Consider the following 27,995-nt stretch of genomic DNA (forward strand, 5'->3'; position numbering starts at 1 on the left):
CTGGTCTGGATTAATCTGGGCAGTTTATTACAATGAAACAAATACGATCACACACACAAACACACATAATCCTTTACGCTTGCATTCAGCGACACACAGACACAACTGTACCAGACGTGTTGATTTGAATACACACAATAACAGTGATTCTCTGCTGTGGATGTTTTCAAACCAGCATCTCGTGTTTGTTTAGAGCAAAACAAGAGCTTTTTGTTTGCATCCTCTTGGGCATAGCACAGCAGACAATTGTGAATGTTAGAATATAGATGAATACTGATGTCTCGCTCGCTGCACTGTCAAAGTGCTCACACATTCCACAGCCAGCAGAACATAATGGTGACAAATGATGTCAGCTAAAGCCACCATCGCCAGAGCAGCTAACTCCGCTCCACGTCCCAGAGACACTTTGCACTGTTTGGATTTGATTGTGCATTGTTTTTCCTCTTGTCAAACAATCTTATCTTTCTCCTGGGTTTTGCTATATTTTCAACTTTTATTTATTTAAAGGAGACTTTATATGAATTTATAGAATATTTGAATTACCTTCAACTGTTCTTCCATATCTGATATCTTCTTTTTTAGACTCCAACTTTCCTATGGAGAAGAAGATTTAATTACAAATAATAATAATGATAGAAAGATTAAGATAAACACTTTGAAACTTTGTTAAAACCTGATTTTCTTACCTTTTTTTCTGTCTCAAGCATGTTGGAGCCACAATCTCCCGCTCCTCCCCTCTGCAACAATTAAAGGTTATTACGAAAAGTTTACAAATCGTTGAAGCTGTACGATTATGTTTGCATATTCATAACAGTGAGAACAACTGTCTGAAGTCAAATATCCAATAAACTACAGTCGCACACAGAAACTCACCATTATTATTCCTCTAATCTAACTCTTATTACATTGCAGCGTCCTTGTATATCTTTCATGTCACATTTCTCTCCCGTTATAGTATTACCTGACATTGTCATGAGGATATATGGGAGACATTTCTATTTGTACTGACAAGATAAATCTGAATGATTTAAATTATAAGTTGCAGAAACATTTAAGGTATTTTTACTCGTCCATCCATTTCCTTCAGTTCTTTCTCACTCATGAATCTGGGGTGGGCATGATAATGTGCAGTACCTGTGCTCTCTGCAGCTGGTCTTGAATCATGGCCAGCTCCTGTTTACTTGTTTCCAGCCTGGACTTGAGCCTCTGATTGGTGGCCAGTGCCTTTTCATACATCTACAACATATGCACTTGTTAGCAATGTTTGATTGTTTTTGCAGCACACAGACGAACAAACATTGACATCAACAGCCACAGTGAGGGTTTGTGCGGTATAGTGTGCTGCTAATGGTTATTATTGACCATAGGGTTGACATTTTTATCTCAACATTGACTACTATAATCTACATATCCATAGTGCGCAGATCATGAATCCTAATGACATTTTATCCATCGCAAAAACAGGTCACAGTTGTCATCTACTGGATTGGCACAAAGTTCTTTTTACAAATATCCACAATTCCCATTGAAGGGTTTGCACGTTGATGATCCCCAGATTTGTCCAAATACTCCAAGACTTAATACACTAATGTAAGCATTTGTTGTTGGCTTTGTTTTGTGCTAATTAGCTAATGTTAGCATGCAAACTACTAAACTAAGATGGTGAACAGGGTCAAAATGACACCTGCAAAAATAACAACAATATGTTAGCATTCTGAGCATGTTAGCATTTAGCTCAAAGCACTGCTGTGTAGTTGTGCCTCACAGAGCAGCTGTGACTGTAAGTCTTGTTCGGATTTGTCAATCCTTTCATCTACAAAACATCAGAATATAGTGAACATCACAATTACCATGATTACTGGAAGATACCAACAGTCTGAAAACCCAAAGATATTGAATGATGATCATCAAAATTGTTGCCAACTTATTTTCTGTGGACCAACTGAGTAGTTGACTGGATGTTTTTTGCTCCACTGTTTATGTATCAGTTTGGTTTGTACTTTTATTTTGAAATTTCTGCGTTGGCGCTGCCGCTTCCTTTGGAGGCTGGTTATTAGTGTATCTTATTTTCATTGGATAATTGACAAAGGCTCGGCCATCTTGTGGTGTATATACGGGAAGTCCTTGAGCCCAGTCTGTAAAGCGCCATGATGGAGGCTCTTGGTTGAAACGACTGCAGACTGTTTAAGTGAGTTCATTATTTGTCACGTGATCACATTTAGTCTCTTTGTAACACTAACTCAAAAATATTGTCCACATGCAAACTGCATCACTTACCTTTTTATAGTCATTGTTTGCTGACTCTTCTTCGGCCCTTTTCCTTGCAGACAATCTGTTCTCTCGCCGTAAGAAGTAGGACTCGGCGTGGTTTGTTGATGTGTCGTTGAAGACTTCAGAGGATCCAGACGAGCTCAATCTGGAACAATAAGAGAGGTATTAACTTTTCAACACTGAGGTTATGCTCAGTTTCTGTCAGAGTTGAACATCACTGACACACTGATTGACTCTCTCCGGCGATAATTGAATAACTTTTGCATGTGTTAATGCTGTGAATTAGATTTGCTTACCTGGACAGTCTCTCTTGCTGAAAGAGAGGAGAAATGTTTTAGAACAGGCTATCTGACCAAAATGAAAAATTCCACAAGCACGCCAATGTTTTGTTTGTAAGGACATTCCTAATTATCTTACCCAAGCTTTCAGCTGTACTCAGTCTCCACTTTAACCTTCCATTGACGCAAACAACTCATTCAACCCCCTCATGACCCCCGTCCTCTATTTCCGTCGATGCTCATTACTGCACCAATAGTGACATCACGCAGCTTGACTTCATCGTTTGTTTGACAGGCTGTTTGCTCGTGATGTGAGATTTATGAAGTACTATGTGGAAACAAGTCCACAAACCAGGATGTATTTGGAACCTTTTCTTCTGCCTAATATTGTAGAAGAAATGCAGTTGCAATGCACACGAGACAGATTTTATTACACGGGCTGTACAATGTCAGCAAATACATTCCTTATCACTAGATCTAGAAAGCAAAGCTCGGTGATGCTTTGAAGCGACATTACCATTCCTCATGAAAGATCTTTTTTCAGTTTTCCAAGAAAAGGTTTATGGCAGTCTGAAATACCAAGCCAAGTTAAAAGAAGGAGAGAGGAAGAGATCCCTTAAATAAACTGACAAGCAGAGATAACTAAACACATCCAAAAAAGGTAATAGTTCTGGCAGTGGCTTTGACAATGTGGCCATTATTGCCTGCTGAAGTTAAACGGGTTATTCTGTTTCCTTGGTGAGAGATTTTCCACCCGATGAGCAGATCAACACCTCAATAATCACACTCTCTTAAAAAGAGAAAATGTAGCTACGAGGGACAAAGGTTTCATTCTTACATCACCAGTAAGACTAATATAAAGCCAGATGTCAAATGCAAATACAGATATGTCGCAGGTTTAAGGAACATAAAGCTTCAATGCACCTCAGCAGAGATCCAACACTATTCATGCAAAATGTATTCCCTTATTTAGTGCTTCTGATGATGATGGCTGTCCAACACGTTAGTCCAAAATCTCCCATAAGTGTTGAGTTTGGTTGATATCTGGTTACTGCCAAGGCCAGAGTGTATGATTACATAATTTCACACTCGGCAAACTATTCAGTGACCCCTGGCGTCCTGAATAGACGCATCTGCATTTATTATGTCTTCTTCAATAAATCAGATTTTCTCTTCATTTCTCCCCCGTCTGTACTTCGGCAAGGCGAGTTTATTTATACAAACCTTATTGTATATTTAACTTGGATTATATTACAATAGTTGGGGCTTTTGTCCAAAGCGACTTATTATTGCATTCAAACTGGAAGAGAATAAGAAGTAGATGTTATCGAATGTGAAAGTGTGAAAGTGTAACACTTTCACACGCCCATCTAAAAATGTATTTAGTGCTACAATACAGGAGCTGGTATTGGTTTTATTTTATTTATATTTTATTTAGCGTGGCTCTAGAGATAGCACTGTTAGTCTGTCGGCTGACTGACATGTCTCAACAACTTCTGATTGTTGTGACATTTTATACAAACACTCACTTTTGACTTCCTCTGACATCCTGACTTTTTGCCACCATGAAGTTCACATTTGTAGTTTTGAGTTTTGATGGATTGCCATGAAATTTGGTGCAGACATTCATGTTCCCCTCAGGATGAATTTGTATAACTTTGGTGATCCACTGATGAACATTTATGTCCAAATACCAGCAAAACTAATGACTTTCACATCAGCTCAGCTGTACTTTTTGTTTAGCTGGTTAGCATTAGTCATTGTGAGCATGTTAGCATGTTGATATTAGAAATGACATCAGCGGGGCCAGCCTCACAGAGCTGCTAGCGTCACTGTACACTCTTGTCTTGTTTCTAAAATTTTAACAAGGCAATCCATGGTGCTTTACATTCATTAATGCTAATGTGTAGTACTTTAGAGGAGGAAATTATGGTGCCTGTAGCAACTACATTCGCACGTATCGGAGTAATGATGCACTGATTTACCTGTTTCTGCTGACATGACTTTTCTATTTAGCATTGAGTCTTATTGTGACAGTCACATAAACTATATCAACAAACACAATGGTGACTATTGAATTTATTTGATGTGATGGGGACGACGCAATTTAAACATAGTTCCAGTACACAGCATGACGCTGATGTGCTGCAAGGAGAGTTTATAACTATTGCTAACTCTTGTCCCTAGTTGGGCTTTTTGCATGTACAGTATAGTTAACTGCCTAAACAGTTACACGTCTAACTAAATCATGGAGATGGCAAGTGGATTCCTATAAAGAGAAAACAAGGCTTTAAGTTACAGACACTATGTGTAAACACAGGGATATGCCTCTGCTCTGACATTTACAAGACCTCTGGATCTTCCCCAGACTCTGATGTCAGCTCCTTGAAGGCTCTCTCTGGACACTTGGATATGCTCGGTAAACGGTCATTAATGATATACAGTGTGCAGACTTGGAAAAATCTCTGGTTTAGATTAGGCGACAGCACGTATAAACAGATGCTGATGGAAACATGGGCTTTTGTGTCCCATGTATGTGAGCGACTCTGTCACTAAGCTGTCCTCCAGCTTTCCTAGATCCCGCGAGGAACTTTTTTGCCTGCTGACCAGCTATTCCCAAGTGGAAAATGTGAGCTTCCCGTAGGACTAGCAGAGAGATAAACATCCATAAATACTGCGTCTGAGTTCCCACCAGCCAGTTCTAAGCACCCACTCCCTCCTCCTCTCTGTACCCTGTCATCCTGTCTTTCACCCCCTGCTTTCTCTCTCTCTCTCTCTCTCTCTCTCTCTCTCTCTCTTCTCTCTCTCTCTCTCTCTCTCTCTCTCTCTCTCTCTCTCTCTCTGTCTCTGTCTCTGTCTCTCTCTTCCTGTCTCCCTCTCTCTGTGTTTCTCCATTAATCTTTCCCAAGTGGATTCTTAGTTTACATAAACAGTTATGACTAACTGCTCATTACAGCCTTTACTTGGTTTCGTTAACAAGTTTTGTTCCTCCATGCAAACGCACATCAACAATTTAGTTTCACAGTTTATGTGATTACTTTATTATTTATAGTTATTATTAGGATTCTTTAAAAGCACGTCAAAGTGTTATAAGAGTTGAAAACTTTTATTATCTTGGGTGGCCTAGGGGTCCAAGATGTGTACCATGTTACCGCAATGTAAAGGCAAATGCCCCCCAAAACAACTTCATAATTTAGCATGTAAAGTACATAATTTAATAAATAATACACTGATATAATTATAACATCTGTAATCATTTGTATATGATATGAAAAGAAAATGCATACAATGATATCATCGCCTCACAGGAACACTTGAAGAGTCACTGAGTGCACCATCTCCTGATAAATGTTGCTTTTACATACTTTCTCTTGATTGCAGCATAATATAACGGAACATATTGAGATAGAGACAGAGTAAAGTGGTTTAGAGGACGTTGGAAAAAAAATAGAAATCTTTGGTTGCATTCCAACAGATGACATGTGTAAACAGTGTTTTCCAAAAAAGGACTCAAGTTCATTTCATCATTTTCCATTGATCATGTTGGCTGCTAAGATTCTCTGGCAAAGTAAACAAACACGCAGCAATACCTCTGTGGCTTGTTACAGACATTTGTTTGACAATGACTGAACTTTGATGTTAGTGTTTGCATTATGTCAGCCATGGCATTTCCTCTTTACTAAACAGACAGTGAAAAGATTAAAGACAATCCAGCCTCACCCTCAGGCTCTTGCTGGTGCCGTCCACCGAAGTTGGAGAGGAGTCCGAGAGCGACTTTCTGATGCGAGGCTGATCTTTGTTGTGAGAAAGTAGAGATGACATCGCTCTCGAGCTGCTGGCCTCCGCATGCAGCTGTAATGTGATCCAAAGTACTTCCAAAAAAAGTTTTTTCTTTTTTTTTTTTAATAAAAGTTCTTCTCGTAGTTGATGTAGAGGGATCTATTTATAATCCACTGATGGTCAAATGTGTGGCTGTTTCCTTGAAGCAAGCAAGTGTGATCTTCCTGTGATGGTGAGACATTGAACATCTGATGAGCGTGAAAGGACGGCACATGTGAGAGCTGTGGAGGAAGTGGTGAGTTTGGAGAGTAGGCGGGCTGTAGTGTGTGTGTGTGTGTGTGTGTGTGAGAGAGAGAGAAAGAGAGAGAGAGAGAGACACACACACAAGGCTCTGACAGCAGTATTGTTCACAAGGGCACTCAAGGGACTCAGCCTCATTCAGCCAAAAATGGAAAAAGTAAAGCACCATTAGTCTAAGTGTTTTTAGAGTAGTTTCTGTAGATGTAAATGTGAAAATAGTTTACTTTACGAGTGTATTTAATTTTCATCTTTTTTTAATTATTTGCTTTTGCAAAGGGGAAACAACCAGTGGTGGAAGAAGTTCTCTAAAAGTATCACTATCACAGTACAAGTCCTTATTTATAGAATGTTATTTAGGTCAAAGTATAAAAGTATTAGCATCCAAACGTGGTTAAAGTAAAAGTACTCGTTTCAGAATCATGTATGTTATATTATTGGATTATAAATTGTGGTGTATTAATATGTATGACTTCTTTGTATACCTCTGGGTAGCTTAATCTTTAAAAGTAGATTATCATTAGTTGATTTTATTTTGTATTAATAATCTGAATCTGCAAAGTAACTAGTAGCTAATGTCAAATACATGTAGGGAAATAAAAAGTACAATATTTCACAATTGTAGTGGAGTAGAAAAGTATAAAGTGCATAACAGAAATACTCAAAGTACAACTACTGTACATGACGTAGATGGCTAAGCACACACGGCTTTGTGTTAGAGAGAGATGAGTGTATACGAAACAGGTTGGTCAGATGCGCACTAAACTGTGCCGAGAGTAAGATCTGTTGTTTTTAATTTAACCTAGCTGGAGGCTGCATGTGTGGACAGTTAACACCAGTTTGCATACTTTTATGAGAATGCTCCGTGACACATTCATCATGTTCGGTCATTTGTTTGCAATTTATTCTCCTAAAAAGGAAATCTAAAGTGCTGCGCTCTCTGTGTGATACTGACGTAGTAAATGCTTATGAATGGGACAAATATATTGCATAGAAAACACACAATGTTTGTGTGCATCTTGAACGCTGACACGTCTAGTGGTCAGAGGTTGTGATACACACCATGTGCAGCCTTTTTCTTCTGTTTGCATCTAATTAATTCCAGCCTGAGCCAGAGTTGGCTGTCTCGCGCTGCACCTGCTGTAATCTAATCAAAGTTAAATAAGACAAATCATTTCTCAAATTTCAATTTTTACAGCGACACTGATGAGTTCATGTGGTGCTCTGCTGGGACTCTACACTTCTCCACTCTATATCTTTGCACAGAGGGATTTGTTTTTATTGCTTTCTGGACAAACATGATGGTTTTGTTTTGAGCTCCACATGTTGCTACTGTTTAAGCATGTCTTCATTAATGCATCTAACATTCAACAGTTAAACCTCCCATTAGGTGTTGCCTTACGACATCCGATATCTGTTCTACATTTAAAATAAATCCGTCCTGCTCCCTTTTGTTGTTTTGTCCTGAAAACTTATGTAATTAAATAAAACAATAATCAAGTCAACTGCGTTTGTTTATTTAAACAGTCTTTAAGGAGCCACCTCATGGCAACACATGAGTCAGTTATTTTGAATGAACAACATGTGGTTGCTGTTTTCTCAATGAGTCTCAGTTCAGACAGGATGTCACTGTAGTCTACACAACATGGGACGCTCATGGAGGAAGCCAGCTCGCTGTAAACAGAATGTCCATGTTTAGTAATCTCACAACCAAGACGCAAATCTTGAACCACGCACATATCCCTGTTTTTTGGTTCCTCTTTCACACTTCTTGATTAGTCTTCATCATTATGGTAGTTATCAAGCACCATCTGCTGGCAGAAAATAGTACTTTAACCTTTTTACAAAAGAGCTTCGTGACAAGAGAACGGTATGTACCAATGGAACCATATGTACCCGCATGTACACTTGCACCATAAATAGCTTCATGGAGAGCAGCACATGCATGTCCTTGTGTTAAATTACAAGCTGTAAGTGCACATGCATGTTCTTTCGTATTGCAAAAAAACAATTGACATTTCATACACTCATACCGTAAACTTGTCATGTATAAATCACAATTTATTTCAATCAAATGTATTTTTTCCACATGCCAATTCTAAAATGACTTTACCATATAATTTCTGTCAGCACTCTCAGTAACCTGTTGCTTTAACAGACTTTGTACAGACATGTTCAGATCCCTTGTTTCTGCTGGTATATATATATATCTCATGTTAAACAACAGCAATCATATAACACAAGTTGTTGTCGAGCCTTAAATTTATAAAATGTAAGTCATTTCTAACAAGAACATATGTATGTTGCAAGAGAAGTAAAACCCTAAAATTAAATATGGCTGAAGTTCTACAACATTCTTCACTTTTTCCAGTAATAGACACCTGACATAATCTATATGTCTGACAACCAGTAGAATAAAACAAATACTACAAATACTTTGCAAGAAAGTGTGCTGCGCGTAAAAAAACAAAATGGTTTCCATTCATCTCAATAAGACTCAGTTTTGTGAACTAATAATTCACTGAAGGATTTCAAGTACAACTACCCTTCCTCTTCATTTCCGTCCATGAAGACCTCCCCATTTAATGCAGCTGACTCTTCCTCTTCTTCGGAAACGTCCTCTTCCAAAGGCTCCTCACTCTGTTCTGTAAACTCCTCTTGTTCTTCTGGTGTCATTTCTTCTTCCTCCTGCTCCTCTGTAACATCCACCTCTACTTCCGTTTCCAGTGGATGTTCTTCCTGCATTTCCTCCTCCTCCTCCTGCTCTTGTTCCGCCTGCTCCTCCTCTTGCTCCTCCTCCTCCTGTTCCTCCTCCTGCGCCTCCTCCTGCGCCTCCTCTTGCTCCTCCTCCTCCTCCTCTTGTTGTTCCGCCTGCTCCTCCTCTTGTTGTTCCGCCTGCTCCTCCTCTTGCTCCTCCTTCTCCTGTTCCTCCTCCAGCGCCTCCTCTTGCTCCTCCTCCTCTTCTGCTTCATCTTCAGCATCCTGCTCCTTGTCCTCAATGTCTTCTAGCTTCTCCTGCACCTCAGTGGCATCCTGTGCTGTCGTGGAGATGAATTCTTCTGCTGCCAGACCCTCCTCGTCGAGTTTCATTGGCCAAGAAGGAGCAGTCGCCAACTGAGACAGACAGACAGATATGTTATTAATTATTCATGCTAATGGAAATCAACAATTGCAACTTGAAAAGTAAAAGTAAAGTTTTACTTGGTTGTGAAAGGTCTGCATTTGAGCCATGATGCCGCTGCGGAGGGTCTTTGAAGTGACAAACTGCTCATCCAAAATAATCTGCACCGAACTGAGCATCTCCTCTAACGCCTGCGCACGCATGGCCTTCTTAGCCTCGACAAGCTCCCTGATAAAACACACAACACAGGAAGTCAGCTAATTGAAATATTGTTCAGGCATGCAGATAAACTGTGAAATCTGACTGAGCTCACTTTAATGCAGCCATCTCCTGGTTATTTGTACGAAATGCAGCATTATGAAGGTGCATTGACTCTTTCATCTCATTCAGGTCTGAGGCTTGTCCCTCTAGCTGTGCATTAAGAGCCTCGACTGATGCCACCTGTTTGTCAACTCTGGAGCCCGCACTGGCCACCACATTAGTCAGCCCAGCCACATTTTCAGCCAGTGCTGAGCTGGAGCTCAAACCAGCCACTACGCTCTCCTTCACGGCCTCAAACGCCTCACTCTGGTTCTTGAACATGGCCTGGAGAGTTGTGACGGACAGGGCTACCTGCTTTATCACAGCCAATCGGGTGTCCATCTCATCATTGAGGGCCTCAAGCTGTGAGTAGTGGCCAGGTGTTTTCAACTTCTCTGAAGTGGCCTTCTCCTGAGCCTGTTTCTGGGCCTCCTCCAGGGCGAAGATCCTCTCCTTCACATCCAAACCTGTATCAGTCTAAAGAGAGGGGGAGAAATTATATAGCCACATGGTTTGACTTCAGTTCAAACATTTGAAATCTGTTCTTGTCATTATTTTATGACAATATATAGCCTTATTAGGCCATTGTGGGCAGTGTTGCAAAAGGGGGTGTATCTTGTTCCCCATTAAAAAGGATTTTATCATCTCATGTTTTTTCCTTATTTCAAATGTTCAATGTATGTTTCTTCGCGTCAATATGCTGAAAGCACCAACCTACAACTTATAGCCTACTGATATTATATTTCTTGAAACCTACACCCTCAAATGTGACCGTTTTCTTGACTTTAAACAATATCTCCACAGTGGCTGAATGTATTTTCACTGTTCAAAATGCATTTGAATGTGTCCATGTCCCTTTGTTCTTTTGCAATTTGAACTGTAAATACAGTCCATATCAATCTCTTACTATGTTATTTTATATCAAGAACATAGGACCCTGGAAACAAATCAATGAGAAGGACTCCTCTATAGCAATGTTGGATATTGTATTTAATTTCCTGAATTAACCAAAAACACAGACATTTCACAGGGCTGTGAATGTCACTGAAACGTGACCATGCAGTTGCTCAGTCAAGTCATGCTAAAAATAAAAACAGGTGTTACTATTAGTGTCAAGCCAGCCATTTTTAAATGTCTCACAGCCTTAGCTTTTCAAAATAAAATCCCAGACGAATAGTTTCATTCATATTCTCCGGTAAATGGCACAAACTAAGTCACTGAGAGTTTTTTACATACATATTCGTATTTATTTATTGTTCATCTACTCTAATTTACTTATTCGTTTAAAAACGATAAATGTAATTAGTTTACTTTGAAGGCATATCACCAAGTTCCGGCAGCCGTTGGACAGCCACGCTGACATTGTAACACCCCCCCCACCCCCCCCCCATCGAACGCTGAAATTGCGTTCAAGTAACCCCAGTTATAAATATATTTTCATATTAGTACACGATAAAAACAAAAAGAAAGACAAACATTAAGTATTTTACAAAGTTGTGAAAAGTTAGCTAACTTATTTACCTGTGCATACGTCATCTCCATCACCTGCTGCAGCTTTGTGATTTTCTTTTGCATCGTTGTAAAAGTCTCCGACAGTTGGTCGACGTTTTGCTGCTGTTGAACACAACACCACCCCATTACAGCGGCCCCGACTGTAAAGATAATAACGAACAACAAAGCTGAAGAATTAAAGGAGCTTTTGCTTCCCTTGGACTGTGATACTGGTGACTCCAACAAAATGGAGGTGTCTTCTTCTTGGGGCTTCTTTGACTTGCGCTTGGCCATGGCAGGAGAGGAGAACTGGACGGACTTGAGGAGCTGTGTGTCTTCAGTAAAATGGGATCAGCATACTGTGGCTTCTCGTCTGGATTTGCAAAGGTATCAAGTTGTCTATTCTGCTAGAGACCCTTTGACCTAGTCATTCATTGGGCCCACATGACATTCACAGTAACTGCTGGTGTGGGGGCGTGACAGCATGTTATGCAACTACATTGGTAGAGTTTTAGATCCACAATTTAACTCTAATACCAGAGTGTAAATAGTTAAAAACACTCCATTATATGCAAAGGTCTTGCATTCATAACTTTAATTAGGTAAACATGAATTAATACTAGCAACAGAATTAAGAAGATATAATTAAATACCTTATTTTGAGAGTGATCAAATGTGTAAGCAGCATTATAATATTGAAGCTTGTCCCAAGTTTAACTGCAGTATTGCTGTTGTTGGTTATTTATTAATGCGTTGTATTTGAAGAGCTTATATACATGAAATGGTCTGCACAATATTGAGGCTGTCAGATAAATGTAGTGGAATAAAAATGGCAGCATTTCCCTCTTAAATGAAGTGGAATAGAACATTAAAACCTCCTCCCATTTCTGGTGCCACTTCTCATCCCGAGCACCCTCATGGAGATGGCTTGTAGGTTGAAACTCATTCACAAACTTACTGATGTTTCGCAGTCATTTTCAAACCACTTCATGGCCACCGACAATCAATGAGTTTTTGACATATCATGTAAAACCTGCGATAACCCAAGTGCATTTTGGGTTTAACTGCCATTTTTGAGGTGTACGGGGTAAAAACCACAGTTCTCAGGAATGTCTTTTAGCAATTTTAATGTAAAGCATCAGCAATGGCTACAGTTTGTGTTTGTAGATCTCACAGTCTACTGTATGACAGATACAAAGGATTCACACGGGCTGTTTTGCATAATGCTTATTGTCCAAAACCTTAAAAGTGGTAAACCTAGAAATGCAACATGTGTAGTTTAAAAGACAAACACTAATCAGCCCTTAAAATACAAAACATTCCCTTTTTTTAAAAAATATATTAAAATATTAGGCAAAAATAAAGGGACTGTCAATCTTCACCTTTTTAAAGTAAACATTTTCTTTGAATATTGAAATGTGCCAAAACAAAAGTGTGACAATAACTTGTGTAGCCAAGTGGAAAACAGAACATACAGACACCAAGATAAAAACAGTGCAGTCGATCTCTAATCATGCAAGGCTTTACATTAATTTAGAAAGCCCTGTACTAGTAACATTAAAGGTTCAATGTGTAATTCTGAGCCACCTGTTCCAAAGAAATAAGGGGCAGTGTTTCACCTCTAAACTGGGTCCATATAATGTTCATATTTTAGTTGTAGTAGTTTGGCATATTTGTTGTTTACTAATTTATTATGTATATTGTGTATTGCATTTACTCCTGTGTAATGTCAGTCAGTGGGTAAGAACACCAAATTTCGACCAAACTGCTGAAACTCTGAGAGCCTGTAGTCCGTGTAACGTTACATTAGTTTGTTTATTGGACTAAATCCATAGTGGCAGAAACTAAAAAAGAGACTTGAAGAGACTTGAGCTCAGCCAGAACAAGCCCTAGTGCTGGCAGTCACAGCGGGCTGCTGGACCTGTGTACAGACAGCAACAGGGAGTCTGCAGTTCCCCGGTGCTGCGGCTGAACTCGAGCTAACTTTTAACTGAAGCTACGCCGTTTCCCGGGGCTGCCGACAGCTATACACTCGGCCAAACAGCCTCCTGGCAACTGCGAGGGTCATTTTCTCGGTTCTGCCACTTTGAATATAATCCAATAAACAAACTATAAAAACAGACACAGAACATGGCTGTAATATTAACAAGTGAGTCAGATACAGGCAGCTGTGCTTCTTCTCCCTCTGTACTGAGGGCAGACTGGAGCTACAGTGACTCACTATCACCTCTAGAGGAACAAGCGGTATTACAAGACAGGACGGAGCGGCGCTAGTCAGTCAGATGCTAACGTCAGCAGATATCTCTGCAGCACAACACATAGACGTCTTTGACATAACGTCAACACTGTTACCACTTCACATTGTGTTGATAATGTTAGTTCATTGTTTTAATGTTATAAGTTTATATAGTTATAAGCATATCTTACACATTGAATCTTTAAGATGCTAAACGTGCTTGTGTGTTGCTGTGTGTGTACTCATGCGTGAGATGCAAACAAAACATTTTCCCATACGGCTAATTCTATTACAGTGTGAATAGAAGCAGGATGGTGAAATATCTCCGAAGTTTAATAGTACAGCATATAACATTTTCCTAAAAGAGACATTTCTTGGTTTCTGGAGCTTTCTCAAGTTAAGTGTTTAAATAGTGGAGCATCACACTAGTGGGAGATGAATGAAAACTCAGTAAGACATCTGTTCGTTCAGCTTCTGTCCAGCAGCTGCAGCTGTTCTTCACTCTGTAAAGAAACATATGGGTACTGTGAGTTTGTTTGTGAGTTTGTTTCTCTTGTTGGAAAAATGTACGATTCTCAAACCTTATTTAAGTGACATTCAGCGTCATTGAGGACTCGGCTGTCCCCAGTTTGTTCTCAATGACAACTTTGTATTCCCCGCTGTCTTTGGCTCCCACCCTTAGTATGAGCAAGGAGCAGACTCCACATACATTAGTGACGTGGTAGTTGGTGTTTGTGTTGAGGCTGATATTTCTACGGTACCATGTCACACGTGGAGCTGGATCACCCTTAACTGCACAGCTCATGTAGCACTCGTAACCCTGTGGAGTTGTACGCCTCTTCAGGGGAACGATAAATGACGGAGGGGACTGGAAGTCAAAGGATTTTGTGTCTGGCAAGTTTACTTTGAACTTTCCTGAAACCCAAAGAAGTGCATAAAGTTTAGCGTTTTACAGAATTATAAGTGTTAAGTAAAATCGGCCTCATTCACTAACTGTTCTGAATAAAAATGTTCTTCGTAAAACCCACTTACGCAGTTTTCACAAAGATTCTGACATTCACCAATGTTTTCTTATTTGGGAATTGATTATTGCATTTTCATCAATTGTCATCTTCAGTTATATATTTTAAAATCATTTTCAATATTTTACAAAGCATTCTGTTCCTTCAAAATTAATAAACACTACACTAATAATTAAGGAATAATAGCATACCATGCAGTGTTCTTTAATGTGAGAAGAGAAGTGGTATACTGAGGCAGATTTTGCAGGAACATTAATCTCTACTTCAGCATAGGAACCTCAATCTATTGTTGTGTACAGGGAAGTGAGACTTTATTCAGATGTTTTGAATCAGAGGCACAAACCTTTTTCCTTTATAGTTCCAAACACAGGAGACTCAGAAGGTGGTGAAGGACCCATGTCATTTTTAGCAAACACCCTGAAGTGATACTCCCGTCCAGGCAAAATATTGATGACTGTGAATTTATTGTTGAAGAGGTTGTCTGCCACTGTCCTCCAAGTGCGTTTGAAGGAGTCCTTCTTGGATACCATGTAGTGTAATCTGTCATCCCTCTTCTCATCTGGAGAGGGAGTCCAGGACAGAGTCACTGTTCCTGGGATGTTCTGGTCCAGCTCCACAGGACCTGGGGGCTTGGGATCATCTACAACCAGATTAAGAGACAAAAAGATACAGAGGTCTTGAGTATACAAAAGTGTATTATCCTATGCAACAAACCATCAAGCTCAGTTTCTCTTTGCTGTATAGCATTTTATAGTTTAACCCTTGGATTCCATAGATCCAATTGGGATTTATTGGGTCAAGTGTTTTTTGGTGCTGAATAGTTGGGATGCAACATTAAAAACCATAAAATAATTCTGCATTCGTTCTCTGTAGTCTGTGTTTGTAATATGTTGAGCAGTAGGAGTTCATGGCGGCGCACACTGAGATTCACCTGTAACTCTGATTTCAACATTGAAGCTCTCTCGGCCGACAATGTTCTTGACAGTAATGGTGTAGATGCCACTGTCGGGCCGCTCAGATGTGGGGATTAACAGTTGAGAGCCTTTGTCAGAGTTGGTTATAATTACATGTTTGGGCAATGGAGTGCTATCTTTTTGCCAAAAGACTTCTGGCAGGGGAGAGGCCTGTAGACAAAAAGAAAAGATATTACATATGTTAAATAAATCAAATACATTTTCCAGCTAATCAATGAGGAGGAAAACTTCTGGCGTAATACCTCAAAGTTGATGTTCAGACGGACTGTGTTTCCAGATCTGACCACCACAAAGGTCTTCATGTTGCGATCTTTAAACTTTGGCCTTACTGTGAGTGTAACATTTAGAATACAATGTTTAGATTCTTGTTATTATACCATGCCTTTTAAATTGCTACCGTTGATTTTAGCTGTATTTGAATTTTAGTATTTTGTTCATGCTGTCCAAAAACATGTCTAACTGTCACAACAATTATACCCTTTAACTCCAATATTCACAGATATGAAACAAAAGATTGTAAGACACTATAGAAAAGAAATGAAAGGAAAGCTGTTTGCAGGCTAGCTGAATATTAAAACCACTAGTGTGCATCGTTGTAGACTAATCGTTCATCTGTGGTTTTAGCACCGTGCAGTAATAGAGCAGTGGCAATGCTGCTTTTGAAATGACCAAAAGTACTTTGCATGTTGTTGAACATGGATTCGTTTGAACAATAATTTTCTAAGGTATTCCATGTTAAATGAACAAACTTTAAGATATTTAGAAAAGGAAAGGCTCCCGGCTATCCCTACCTAGCTATAGAAACCAATCGATCAGCGGTCAAACAAAACTCGAGCTCTGACGAGCGCGCTGGGGGTTTAGTCCAATCAAATGGCGGCTCATTTGTAAACAACCTCTCAGAGCCAATCGAGGGCTGTGCTATTTCACAGAGGTCTTGCCTACATTAGGTAACCCTTTCATGGTTGTATTAGGACCTTTTTGACTGGAATATCATTGGTTTTTGGTGGAAAAAAATATGATATACCTCCTGCGATGAATCAACTAGTCGTGAATGCTCTATTGCAGGCTATATTTTCTTGGTGCAGACCTATGCAGTACTTTTGACAGCTGTAGGGCTATTTTTAGGCAAAGGGTGCACTGAACATAAGTATTATGGAAAGACTAAAAACTAAGTATTTGCTGTGAATTCTTGCTAATACTGAATATAACTTCATTAGGACATTTTATAGAAATAATATAGAAACTGTCAAGTTCTTGATTTGAATTTCAAATGTTCTTACCAGGAGGAGGCATGGCAATTATGTAATTGTCAAAGCCCCGAGGTTCTCCATCACCTCCATAATTGGTGGCAATTACTCTCGCCCAGTATGTGGCCATTGCCTTCAAGCCAAGCACGGTGTAAGACGTTATAGTAATTGGGGTGGCATTACAACGGGTCCATTCAAGGTTTTCTATTGGTCTGATCTCCACGTAGTAGCCCTGGGCTTCATCCTCTACCCCTTTCATTTCTTTAGGTTTAGTCCAAGCCAGTGAAAATGTGGTGTAATCGGAGGATGTTAACTTCAGGTCTGTGACTTTGCCTGGGGGTTCTGAAATGACAGTAAAGAGAGCTTATTGGCTGAGCATTGCTGTGCTTACTTAAGAGCTACAGAGAGCATTATGTTGAACAGCATGTCAGTTCACCATGAAGCATAACAAATGTGGTAGAATATAAGGATTCAGTGTGACAGGCGTACTCATTGGATCTCTTGCGATTACTGTGTCGCATGGAATACTCGGATCTCCAGCACCAGATAGGTTAACAGCAGACACTCTAAATTCATATGCTGCTCCTTCAAAAACGTCTTTCACTGCATACTTTGTATCTGTTGAAAGAGTAAGAAATGGTTATCATATCACTAGAAATGTTCATTTATGTGGGCGGATGCACACAGTAGCAGACATTCATTTTCACACTCGGTTATTCCTGCAGCTTGCCATACAAATTGGATACCTGTAATAGGCCCTCCTTGGTTTACAAGGCTCCAGTAGTTAGTGCCTTTCTTGTTCTTTTCCAAATTGTATCCGACTATTTTGGTTCCTCCATTGTCACATGGAGGACACCATGCAAGATTGATGCAGTCTTTAAAAGCACTGACCACTTTAGGTGCGGCTGGGGGTCCAGGATAACCTGTGAGGGAAACATGACATTTTGATTAGTCCGTGTTGTTATGTTGCTCTATTGTTTTTTTTTTTTTTTATTACCTCCAAAAATTAAAACATGTCCCACAACTCCAGTACACCATGCTTGATTCACCACATAGATTGCTTAGATTTCTGTTGTATATTGTGAAACAGCTGATCATCAGGCCAGGTAGAACTGATTAAATGTATGGCGGTATCAAAAATGAAAATCTACAATAATAATATAATAATCCTCCTCTTAAATCTTTTGAGTATCAAGAATGAATTGTGATATTATTAAATAGATTAAAATAAACCTAATCTTTTGTTTGCTTGTTTCACTCCTTGGTCATTTTACCTGCTTCCCAAGAAGTTAAGAGGTTTTCATCAGACGGCAGCAGAAATAGCCCTTATGAAGCCTAATTTAGGCTCAAACTAAAGACTTACGTAATACACCAGCTGGTATGTCCTCGCTCTGCAGATATTCACTGATGCCTTCTGCGTTTTTGGCTCTGATCCGGTAGCAGTATCTCCTTCCAGGGGTCACATCTGAATCTCTGTAACTTGGGTTGCTTCCAGGGATCTCACCCAGAATTGACCATTTATTGCGACCTACTTGTTGCCGTTCTATGAGATAGTTTGTGACCGGGCATCCACCGCTGTCTTTTGGCGGCTTCCATTTGAACTCAACAGACGTTACAGCACTTTCCATAATGTCCACAGGTCCTTGCGGTGGTGTGGGTTTGTCTGTAATGAAAATAAGTCATACTAACGGCAAAAAGCATTTATCTCCTTAGCTACAGTACAATGTGTCACACATGGCAAACCTTGTCTCTTATTGTCAACTTACCTAGTACAATAAGTTTGGATATTGCCTCAATTGTTCCAAATTCATTTTTTATTTTAATTTTGATCTCTGCACAATCTTTCCTTTGACACTTAAGAAGGCGTAGTTTGCTCTCAGTATCAGAGGTTTCAATCTTCACATTGAGAGCGGGCAAAAGCTCGTCATCATCCTTGTACCACTTTATATTCATCGGTGCCCCACCCGAGAATGGCAGCTTCCATTCTGCACTTTCACCTGCCTTTATAATGACTGGCTTTGTGAATTTTCCGAGCGCATCAGCGTCGATATTTGGTGGATCTTCAATGTTAGAGAAAAAAACCTTCGTCAAAAACCTAAACCCTTTTAAAACCATGGGATAATTCATCAATTGATGCAAAACCATGGTATTCATTTTTATTCTGACCTTGAATATTAAGTGTTGCTTCTGATTTACGGCCTTCTGCTTCAAAGCGGTAAACAGCTGCATCATCTTTTTTACAGCAATCAATTAGTAACCTGTGACAGGCTCCATCTTTGATAATCGTTACCCCATCCTCATCGGTAAGCTTGTCAGATAAAAATATTCAATATTCATCAGACAGAAATTTAGATAAATTAAGGTATGCAATGCACTATAATATTTTTGACTGATGGATCTCAACGGTTTTGCAAGCTAGGAAACCGCAATATGCATAGCAGTAGTCCTCGTGAATCTCTTAAAAATACGGAGTTGGCTTACCAGCTTCCCATTTTTATACCAACGTCCCTCAGTGGTCTCACTGCTTAGTTTGCAAGACAGCTCTGCCCGTTCACCAAGTTTAGCAACAGTGTCTGAAAGCCCACTGACAAACTGAACACCACAATCTGCAACAGTAAGAACAAAGCAAACATTTAGAAATCATCAAAATGACTGTGCATTGTATTCGGTAACCATTTAGCGTTCAATTTCATACACATAAATAGTGTAGGGTAAGCAAAATAAGGAAGAGGCAATACGGAAAGCACACAAGCATACAGTTTTTCTTTTGTTCGGCATAATCAAATCCAGAATAGCAATGATCAGAACATCCACTAACACTGTTAGTTTTACAGTTTACAGTATGTCTCTCTCTAGTGGTCAACATGCAGCATTGCAGAAGCTGTTTCATGAAGTAGATCATTAAACTCCTTCATAATAATTCAATTCAACAGTTGCCTTAAATATTAATAATCACTTTCCATTACATTTGTACAGATTTTGGTTGGTCTGATGTACCTTTTAAAGTTAAATCTTCTGTTCTTCTGAATTTCTTGCTATAGTGAGTTATGTGGTGTTGAAAAGTCCAAAGGCTATTTACTCTTAAATTACCTCGATTATAATCCTGGATTTAAATGTGCTTGACTACTGATTTCCAAATTGCAGCCCAAAATGGTCAGACCTATTTTGAGCATAGTCATTGTAGCTGTTTTTTAACGTTCTGGATCGATAGATCTGTCCAGTGCCCACTCCACAAAGAACAGTTTGAAGAATACATTATATACATTATATGACATATAATTCAGTCTTCACACAATGCAAGTGTTTTACCTATAACAGTGTCAGGAACCAAAGGGCCAGTTCGTACTCGCTTCTTTTTCTTATCATCTCCATCATCCCCTTTATTTTCATCATCTCCACCTGTCGGGAGATTGTTATTTGTGCCGTCTCCATCAGTCTTGCCACCAGACCCATCCCCAGAGCCGTCTCCTCCATCTGCTGGTCTGGCTGCCTCCAAGTCGTCTTGTTGCTTGGCCTGCTTTTCCAATGCAAGTTTATTCAGGTCTTCTTGATCTCCAGTTTGGGTGCCATCGCGACCTTTAGCATTAGGATCAGCTGAATTACAGAAAACGCAGTAGGGAGAATTAATCGATTTCTTCCATTGTTTCCTTGAGCAAATCAAGGAGTGCTTATCAAGGTACCACACTATCAAGATTAGATTGATATTTTATGTTTAATGTATAAACTCTTTATTCATTTATTGATATATATATATATATATATATATATATATATATATATATAATATAGATATGTAATATATATATATATATATATATAGTATATATTATATATATATATATATATATATATATATATATATATATCATATATTATATATATAGATATTAATAATATATATATAATATATATATATATATAATATATATTTATAATATTATATATATATATCAGTATGTATAATCTCTACTCTATTATATATATATCCTCTCGCTCTGTCCTCTCTCCTCTCTCTCTCTCTATCCTCTCGCTCTCCTCTCTTCTCTCTCTCTCTCTCTCTCTCTCTCGCTCTGTCCTCTCTCTCTCTCTCTCTCTCTCTCTCTCTCTCCTCTCGCTCTGTCCTCTATCTCTCTCTCCTCTATCTCTCTCCTCCTCGCTCTGTCCTCTCTCTCCTTCCTCTCGCTCTGTACTCTCTCTCTCTCCTTCCCTATCTCTCTCTCTCTCTCTCCCTCTCTCTCCTCCCGCTCTGTCTCTCTCTCTCTCTCTCTCCTCTCCTCTGTCCTCTCTCTCTCCTCTCTCTCTCTGTCTCTTCTCTCATCTCTCGCTCTGTCTCTCTCTCTCTCTTCTCCTCTCTCTCTCTCCTCACCTCTCTTCTCTCTCTTCTCCTCCTCTCTCTCTCTCTCTCTATCCTCTCTCTCTCTCTCTCTCTCTCCCTCCTCTCTCTCTCTTCTCTCTCTCTCTCGCTCGGTCCTCTCTCTCCTCTCTCGCTCTTTCTCTCTCTCTCTCTCTCGCTCTGTTCCTCTCTCTCTCTCTTCCTCTCTCTCTCTTCTTCTCTCTTCTCTCTCTCTCCTCCTTTCTCTCCTCAGCTTGTCTCGTCTCTCTCTCTCTTCGATTCTCTCTCTCTCATCTCTCTTCATCCTCTTCTCTCCTTCATTCTCTACCTATAATCTCTGTCTCTCTTCCTATATATTATTCCCTTATATTCCTATAATTAATTTTATATATATATATATATAATTTTGTGTGTGTGTGTGAATATACATATGAAAAGATGACCCACCTTCCACTTTGAGAGAAGCACTACTCGAAGTTATCCCAGCTATGGCATAATATGCTCCATTATCTGCCATTTTACAGTCTTTAACTTTCAATGTGTGAATGAGCTTATCCTCTGACACAGTGATCTCATATTTGTCCCCATGTTCAAGTGACGAGTCCTGATTTGACCAGGTAATTCTGTTGAGGGGTGTTGACAGGACGCACTGAAAGATTGCGTCCCCACTTTCAAAGGCCTTCACATCCTTAATCTTGGCTATGAACTCCACGGCAGGCACTGAAAGGGTGGATGTCGATTAACTGAAATCTCATTCCTGAATGTGCTTTGAATGGTCTCTCCAACTGTCAGTACAATCATCCTGCATTATGACCGTGTCAATAGTTACACCTTACCTTTAAAGTCAGTTGTTAGGACATTTGCCTCTTCAACATCAAGCTGGTAAAACCCAGCATCTTCTTGCTGAGGATCTTTGATGCTGAAAACATATTTCTTCCCTGTTTTCTTAAGGCTATGCTTTGACTTGTCATCATCATCGTATGGAACAAGTGTCCCATCCTTTTTTAGAGAAAAGTGATTGGATAATTGTATTACTTCTTTGTTTGAGCAGTGATTTGTTTTAAATAGTTGATTTTCAATTACACATGAACTCACCTTGTATAAGTTAATCTCACTGTTGGGATCCTGTAGTGTCATGTCGAGGCTAAATTCAGCTCTTCCATCGGGTTTCACTTCTATTTGTTTCACATTTCCCAGTTGCTCTACAACCTACAAAAGAAACACACAATGTCTTATGTATGTATCTGTAGATGTTGCTGTGAATCTCACTGCTGAAGCCACGACATTTCTAACTTTAGCAGCTTTGAACAGGGCATGGATGTTTACTTTTGCCCTTTTAAAATGTTGTTTTTAAGAACTCTAGTTGTTTTAATTCCTTCGAACTTGTTTAAAAACCCAACAAACATTTTGCAGGTCAAAAATGCATGATGCAGAATTCTTGTGCATGTGTTACAAACTGCATACAGTACTGTACCTTTGCCTGCTCATCTTCTCTTTCCTTTTTCAACTGGTTAAGTCTCTTCAGCAGCCAGCGAAAGTCAAAAACACCAAAGTCATAACAGATCTTTTCATAGTCCTTCTTCGGTGCACAGATGAGCAGTTCAAGGAGCTTAGGATCAATTTCTCCATCTTTTTTTGGTGGCAGTTGTTTTTTTCTGGTGACAACAACACTGAAAAAGACAGAGTGAAATGTATTTGGAGATCTACGGGAGTAGATATTAAAAATACAATGACTCTTGACTCAAACTTACGTTTTCTTAAGCATTTTTCTGAAATCTTGCGGCGCTTGTTCATTTGCTAAAAGAAAATGAAAAATGAGATGCAGGTTTTCTTAATGGCAAATAATTCCACTATCATATTTGTTCAAACTCTATATATGGTTTTATCTAAACCTTAAAATGTAAAAAAACGTGCTGGATGAAAGTAATTTGCACTTCATTGAATCCAGAGAGTCCTGAAATCTTAAAAATAATCATTCATAATTCTATAATTTCATACCTGCCAAGGCTTTCTTCTTGAAGCCAACTGGAAGTGAAACATGAAAACAAAAGGCAAAGCAAGAAACTATTAGTGAACAGTCAAAGCTCCAGAATAATATACTTTAATTTGATTGGGTTTCAATGAACACATGGCGTTACCTTCAATAACATTGAGGTTTGCAGTGCAGACCGCCTGTCCGTACTCGTTGGTGGCAAAGCATTTGTACGCACCGGCTTGATCTTGTTTCACATTAAGGAGCTGATGAAGCAATATTATCATATTTAGATTACATCTTTAGTGCTGGAAATGAGGTTCTGTCTCCCATTGTCAATAATAATGAGCTTTTTAATTGAGTGCTTTGAAATTCTTTGAGAACAAATCAAAGTACTTAACGTTAGTATACCTCCATACTTTTAAACGATGATATTAAATTATGCATATTTGATGCAAATCAGGAAGTATAGAAGAGGGGATTGTGATACATTCGTATGCATTTTATTGAGAAGCTGTTTTCTCACCTCTAGAATGTGTTCTTGAGCTCTTTCATCGTATCGGGTCTTGTACTTTTCTGGGTCATCAACCTCGCCATTGTTTCGCCCCCATGTTACAGCTGGCGCCGGCTCTCCACCAACTATAGCTTTGAACAATACTTTTTTGCCTGGAAAAAAATAAAAATACAGACAACAGTGATACATTTGGAGCTCGTGGTTGATAATGTACAGTTTGACTTTGTGGGGTTTGTTATTCACCCTCCTGAGCCGTTATGGGCATTGGCTTCCGGGTGAAGTCAGGTGTCGACTTTCCTACAGGAAGTATCTCAACATACTGAGTGATCATAACTCCGGGAACTCTGGACCTCTTCTTGATAGCCACTGTTGAGACCAGAAATATACAGGTGTTATAGATGCTTTGTTAATTAGGTTATGACTTGTATTCATTATTCACACTTTCACATGCCGAGCAAAACCATGTTATTGGATATGGTTAGAAATGTTATGAGCTGCAGAATGTTTCTTTCTAAATACATTTAATATCAATTATATCCAAACAACAACAGCACCATAGTTCAGTCACTTTAGAGCAGGGGTAGCCAACGTGGTGCCCGCGGGGCACTTGGTCGCCCACAGGGACTATGTGAGTCGCCCGCAGGGCATGTTCTAAAAATAGTCACCACAGAGCTCCGTCTAAAAATGTTATATGTTGTTTTGCTGTTTTAAAATGTTTGTTCGTTTTAAATCATCTTGAATTATTCTTTATTTTAAAATGAAGCAAGCGAAATCTCCATTTCCCTTTTCGCAGCTTCACATATATTAATATTTATTATAATTTTTTAATGATAATATTATCATTAAAGGTGAACCGTGCAACCATGTTATTTAGGAAGTTTGTATCAAACAAGTAGCCCTTCGTATTATTCAGCACCTTGAGGTAGCTCTCAGTATCAAAGCGGTTGGTGACCCCTGCTCTAGAGTTTAGATGGTCGTTACACACATTACTCGTGCTTTTACTTTTGGTTGCAGTTATGCTGGAATGTCACAAGAGGTCAGTATTTCCTTTCTCTTTGTCAACTATTGCAGCTGCTACATCATGACAGATGATGTCATTTCTACTGGGTTTGTTTTGGATCAAACTAAATACCAATTATTTTGTCTACAGGCCAAACGTGTACATCGCAAAAGCACTCAAAACCAGCGTTGGTGTTATTTTGTCATTGATTAAAAAGAAATCAAATAAAAAATTATATTTTTTATTGGTGAAATAAACATGACACATTTAAGAATGACATGTACAAACATAGAAGGTAAATGAAGTCGACATAATGGACAGACAATAACATGGAGCAGCAGATGTGTGTGTGTGTGTGTGTGTGTGTGTGTGTGATGAGTGGTGACAGATTATGTGTGGTGGAGAGAAAAAGAAGACAATGAGAATAAATCTATGATGTAACAATTATATAATAATAATACAATATAGCTTCAAAATGATAATATGATCATATGAATAATATCATTTTGGAGTAATGTAATAATGACCTTTATGTAATATTCACCATGAACTCATATTTCATAAGTAAATACATTTTATTTATGACGAATGACGAGAAACCATTAAACGTTCCCTCCTGCGTTGGTGCTGGAGACGGCACCAGAGAGATGGGTGACCCACTTTGTCAGCCTTATTCCATTTGAATATTTCAGCTGTAGGATGACTCAGCACACAACAGTAAGTTCACCAAACAGCTGTTGAAATCAAAAACTCCAAGCTGCCGTCTGTTACTCTGCAGCAGCATCACATCTCGTAATGACTCAGAGCCGCTTCATTCACCCTGGAGGCTTCAACCTTTAGCGTGACTTTACTGCTGCGTAGTACGGATAGATAATGACCGTGTGCACAATCAAATGTGTCCCACAGTTACTGTAGGAAAATCAGGACTTGCGCCATGTGGAACTATTGTAATTTTAGGATTATGTTTTTAAACTGTGCCCGAGTTAACTATATACAGTAACACACCAGCAATGACGCAACTTAAACAACTTAATACGACTCCTCAAGCTTGTCCATCCTAACAGTTGTGCCCGTTTGAAATATGAGTGATGGCTTCAAATCACTAATTCATATATATACATTATAGTACCCGGAGATATATATTCTGCTAGCAAACCTTGCACACGTTCACATAGAAACACACGAGAGTAAAGTAAGAAGGTGGTAATGCTCACAGAAAGAAGAGAAAACACATTTCTGTCTATTCAGTAGCATAATATGAATTCAATTACTTTGACTGTATGAAAGCAGAACTTCTCGTGACTCCACATCCTGCTCTCTCTCTAATGAATAATGAAACATTCAGTAAACTCAAGGATTCCCTTATTATTTCATTACTTCCAGTGTAAGTTATGCTTAGGTTATCCATTCTTCACTTCTCAACAGCAGCCCTTCTCCAGTTAGAGGGCATATATTGCATATTCATCAAACTGCATGCGTCATCTCTCAAGGGATTGGCTTACGCTCTTACAGTATATCATGTGAGTGCAGGCAGGATTCTTGCTCCTAAAGCATTGATTCACACATAATCCGAGTCTGGTAGGAACGCAGTCGGTCTTTTGCCTCTGCATACCAATCACTCCCGAGGATTGATTTGGGCACCAGCAGACTTCAGGACACCTTCAGTAAGAATCTGTGAGCATTATAAAGCTGATATCCCGTTTTGTAAACCATTTTGAGCCACCAACACGAGGCCTCTAGGATGAGTGTGAATGGTTTCAGACGGTCTGCGATAGTTTTTCACAGAGGTAGAACACAACATTGATGTCCTTCATATATGACCGTGAGAGACTTCTCTTGTGTCTAAATAAGTACTAAATAAATGGTATTTCTGACGTCAATTGAGTGTGTGAGTGTGTGAGTGTGTGAGTGTGTGTGTGTGTGTGTGTGTGTGTGTGTGTGTGTGTGTGTGTGTGTGTGTGTGTGTGTGTGTGTGTGTGTGTGACCATTAAAAGAGGTTTCAAAATCCTTAATTTCCATAATAATCACTCCATATTTGCATGTTCAACAAACAAAACACAAAACATTTTCCAAACTTACCCAAGGCTTTTGGGTCCTGGTTTGTTTTTGAACTCATTGCAGCGTTGTCTGTTTTCTGTCCGCTCAGAAATGTGATCACTTTGTGGCGGTAACACACCAGCCTGAAACACACCAGACAAGTATACGTGTCTGTGGCAGTTTTCAAACCCAGCATATACATTGTCCCATTGTTTACAGTTTTCACAAGGCTGACATTTAATCATAATGGAAACAAGTTGTTCCAAGTTGATGTGACTCTGTGTGATGTGTTCTGTTCTCTGTTCAAGACAAGTCATTCTTCAAATTTCTGTTTTTTTTCCCAGATTTGTGAGAACATAATGCAACATTGTCAAATCAAATACAAAGGATGACACTTTCACAGTCACATTTTCACATAATGTTCGTAACCTTATTACATTATGTTTTCCTTTATGGACAGTTATCTTTTTTCGGCAGGCGACAGACGCTACGAGAAACATAATGCGTTTTTTTTTTTAACATTAAAGCAAGTAAACATGTTTTAGTAGACCAAAATGCAAGTATGAACCTGAAAATGAGCATAATATTTCCCCTTTTAAGACATTTGATGAACGAATCATAGAGGTGTTTTGCAATTGTCCTATCCTCCTACAGGCCTTGGAGTGGTGTTTCTTAATCTTTGGGACTTCTCAACCCACAATGATCTCTTCATATTTTATTACTATACACTTAGTGTATATATAACTTTTCTAAACAAAGTGCTTTACAGTAAAACATCTAAGTAACTCGTGGAAGCTGGAAATTATACTCTGATAATGAGAAAAGACTAATCACATTTTAGTACGCATTTTTGCTTTGATGATTAATTGACTATAATAATAGTTGGCAATAAATGTTCTTTCCAACTAATTAACCATTAAGCTATCATTTTTTAACTCTGATTTAATAATGTTTATATCACTTTGAGCTTCCCACACGGTATACTCAGTCACATGACTCAACCTGGGGTCATTAGAAGCTGGCAGACCTAAACATGGGGGCATGGGCCAGAAAAGGGTGAGAAACCCAGCCTTGGAGGTTCTCCTCGTGTGTCATCTATGTTAACATATGACATCAGCCTGT

General features: G+C 39.1%; 3 protein-coding genes and 1 long non-coding RNA gene across 5 annotated transcripts in view; 1 reads left to right on the top strand and 3 right to left on the bottom strand.

Annotated features, from left to right (window-relative positions):
• The window catches only part of LOC115008419 (protein phosphatase 1 regulatory subunit 12B-like), an 8,418-nt gene extending 2,016 nt beyond the window's left edge, over positions 1-6,402 (bottom strand). The window contains exons 1-6 of the mRNA XM_029432024.1: positions 6,270-6,402; positions 2,568-2,584; positions 2,278-2,416; positions 1,135-1,236; positions 687-737; positions 544-594 (exon numbers count right to left, since the gene is read on the bottom strand). Of these exons, the coding sequence (XP_029287884.1) occupies positions 544-594; positions 687-737; positions 1,135-1,236; positions 2,278-2,416; positions 2,568-2,584; positions 6,270-6,371 (462 nt within the window). The 5' untranslated portion in view covers positions 6,372-6,402. The remainder of the gene's footprint in view (positions 1-543; positions 595-686; positions 738-1,134; positions 1,237-2,277; positions 2,417-2,567; positions 2,585-6,269) is intronic.
• Positions 1,973-6,418, top strand: LOC115008424 (uncharacterized). 2 transcript variants are annotated; one of them, XR_003832286.1, is made up of 3 exons: positions 1,973-2,188; positions 2,328-2,433; positions 6,210-6,418. It is a non-coding gene; the product is annotated as an uncharacterized LOC115008424 (long non-coding RNA). The 2 variants fall into 2 exon arrangements; XR_003832285.1 differs by having other exon boundaries at positions 1,981-2,188; positions 6,237-6,418.
• Positions 6,419-8,252: 1,834 nt separating this feature from the next.
• LOC115007758 (troponin T, skeletal muscle) lies at positions 8,253-11,951 on the bottom strand. The gene is made up of 5 exons (XM_029430722.1): positions 11,569-11,951; positions 10,061-10,524; positions 9,828-9,975; positions 9,498-9,740; positions 8,253-8,300 (listed from the first exon to the last, which is right to left on the bottom strand). Exons 1-5 carry the CDS (start codon positions 11,830-11,832, stop codon positions 8,253-8,255), a joined length of 1,167 nt encoding a protein of 388 aa, XP_029286582.1. The 5' UTR covers positions 11,833-11,951.
• Positions 11,952-14,036: 2,085 nt separating this feature from the next.
• On the bottom strand, positions 14,037-27,968 carry LOC115007760 (immunoglobulin-like and fibronectin type III domain-containing protein 1). Its single transcript, XM_029430723.1, has 25 exons — positions 27,901-27,968; positions 26,916-27,016; positions 24,391-24,487; positions 24,080-24,237; positions 23,849-23,988; positions 23,489-23,588; positions 23,349-23,375; positions 23,102-23,147; positions 22,825-23,020; positions 22,446-22,559; positions 22,187-22,349; positions 21,798-22,070; positions 20,327-20,611; positions 19,499-19,623; positions 19,184-19,325; positions 18,784-19,077; positions 18,381-18,680; positions 17,764-17,940; positions 17,507-17,635; positions 17,051-17,359; positions 16,013-16,098; positions 15,728-15,920; positions 15,140-15,436; positions 14,356-14,689; positions 14,037-14,277 (listed from the first exon to the last, which is right to left on the bottom strand). The coding sequence occupies exons 1-24, from the start codon at positions 27,966-27,968 to the stop codon at positions 14,361-14,363; spliced, it is 4,149 nt and encodes a 1,382-aa protein (XP_029286583.1). The 3' UTR covers positions 14,037-14,277; positions 14,356-14,360.
• Between the last annotated feature and the right edge of the window lie 27 nt (positions 27,969-27,995).

This window comes from Cottoperca gobio, chromosome 5 (genome assembly GCF_900634415.1).
Source record: "Cottoperca gobio chromosome 5, fCotGob3.1, whole genome shotgun sequence".
Taxonomy (NCBI): domain Eukaryota; kingdom Metazoa; phylum Chordata; class Actinopteri; order Perciformes; family Bovichtidae; genus Cottoperca; species Cottoperca gobio.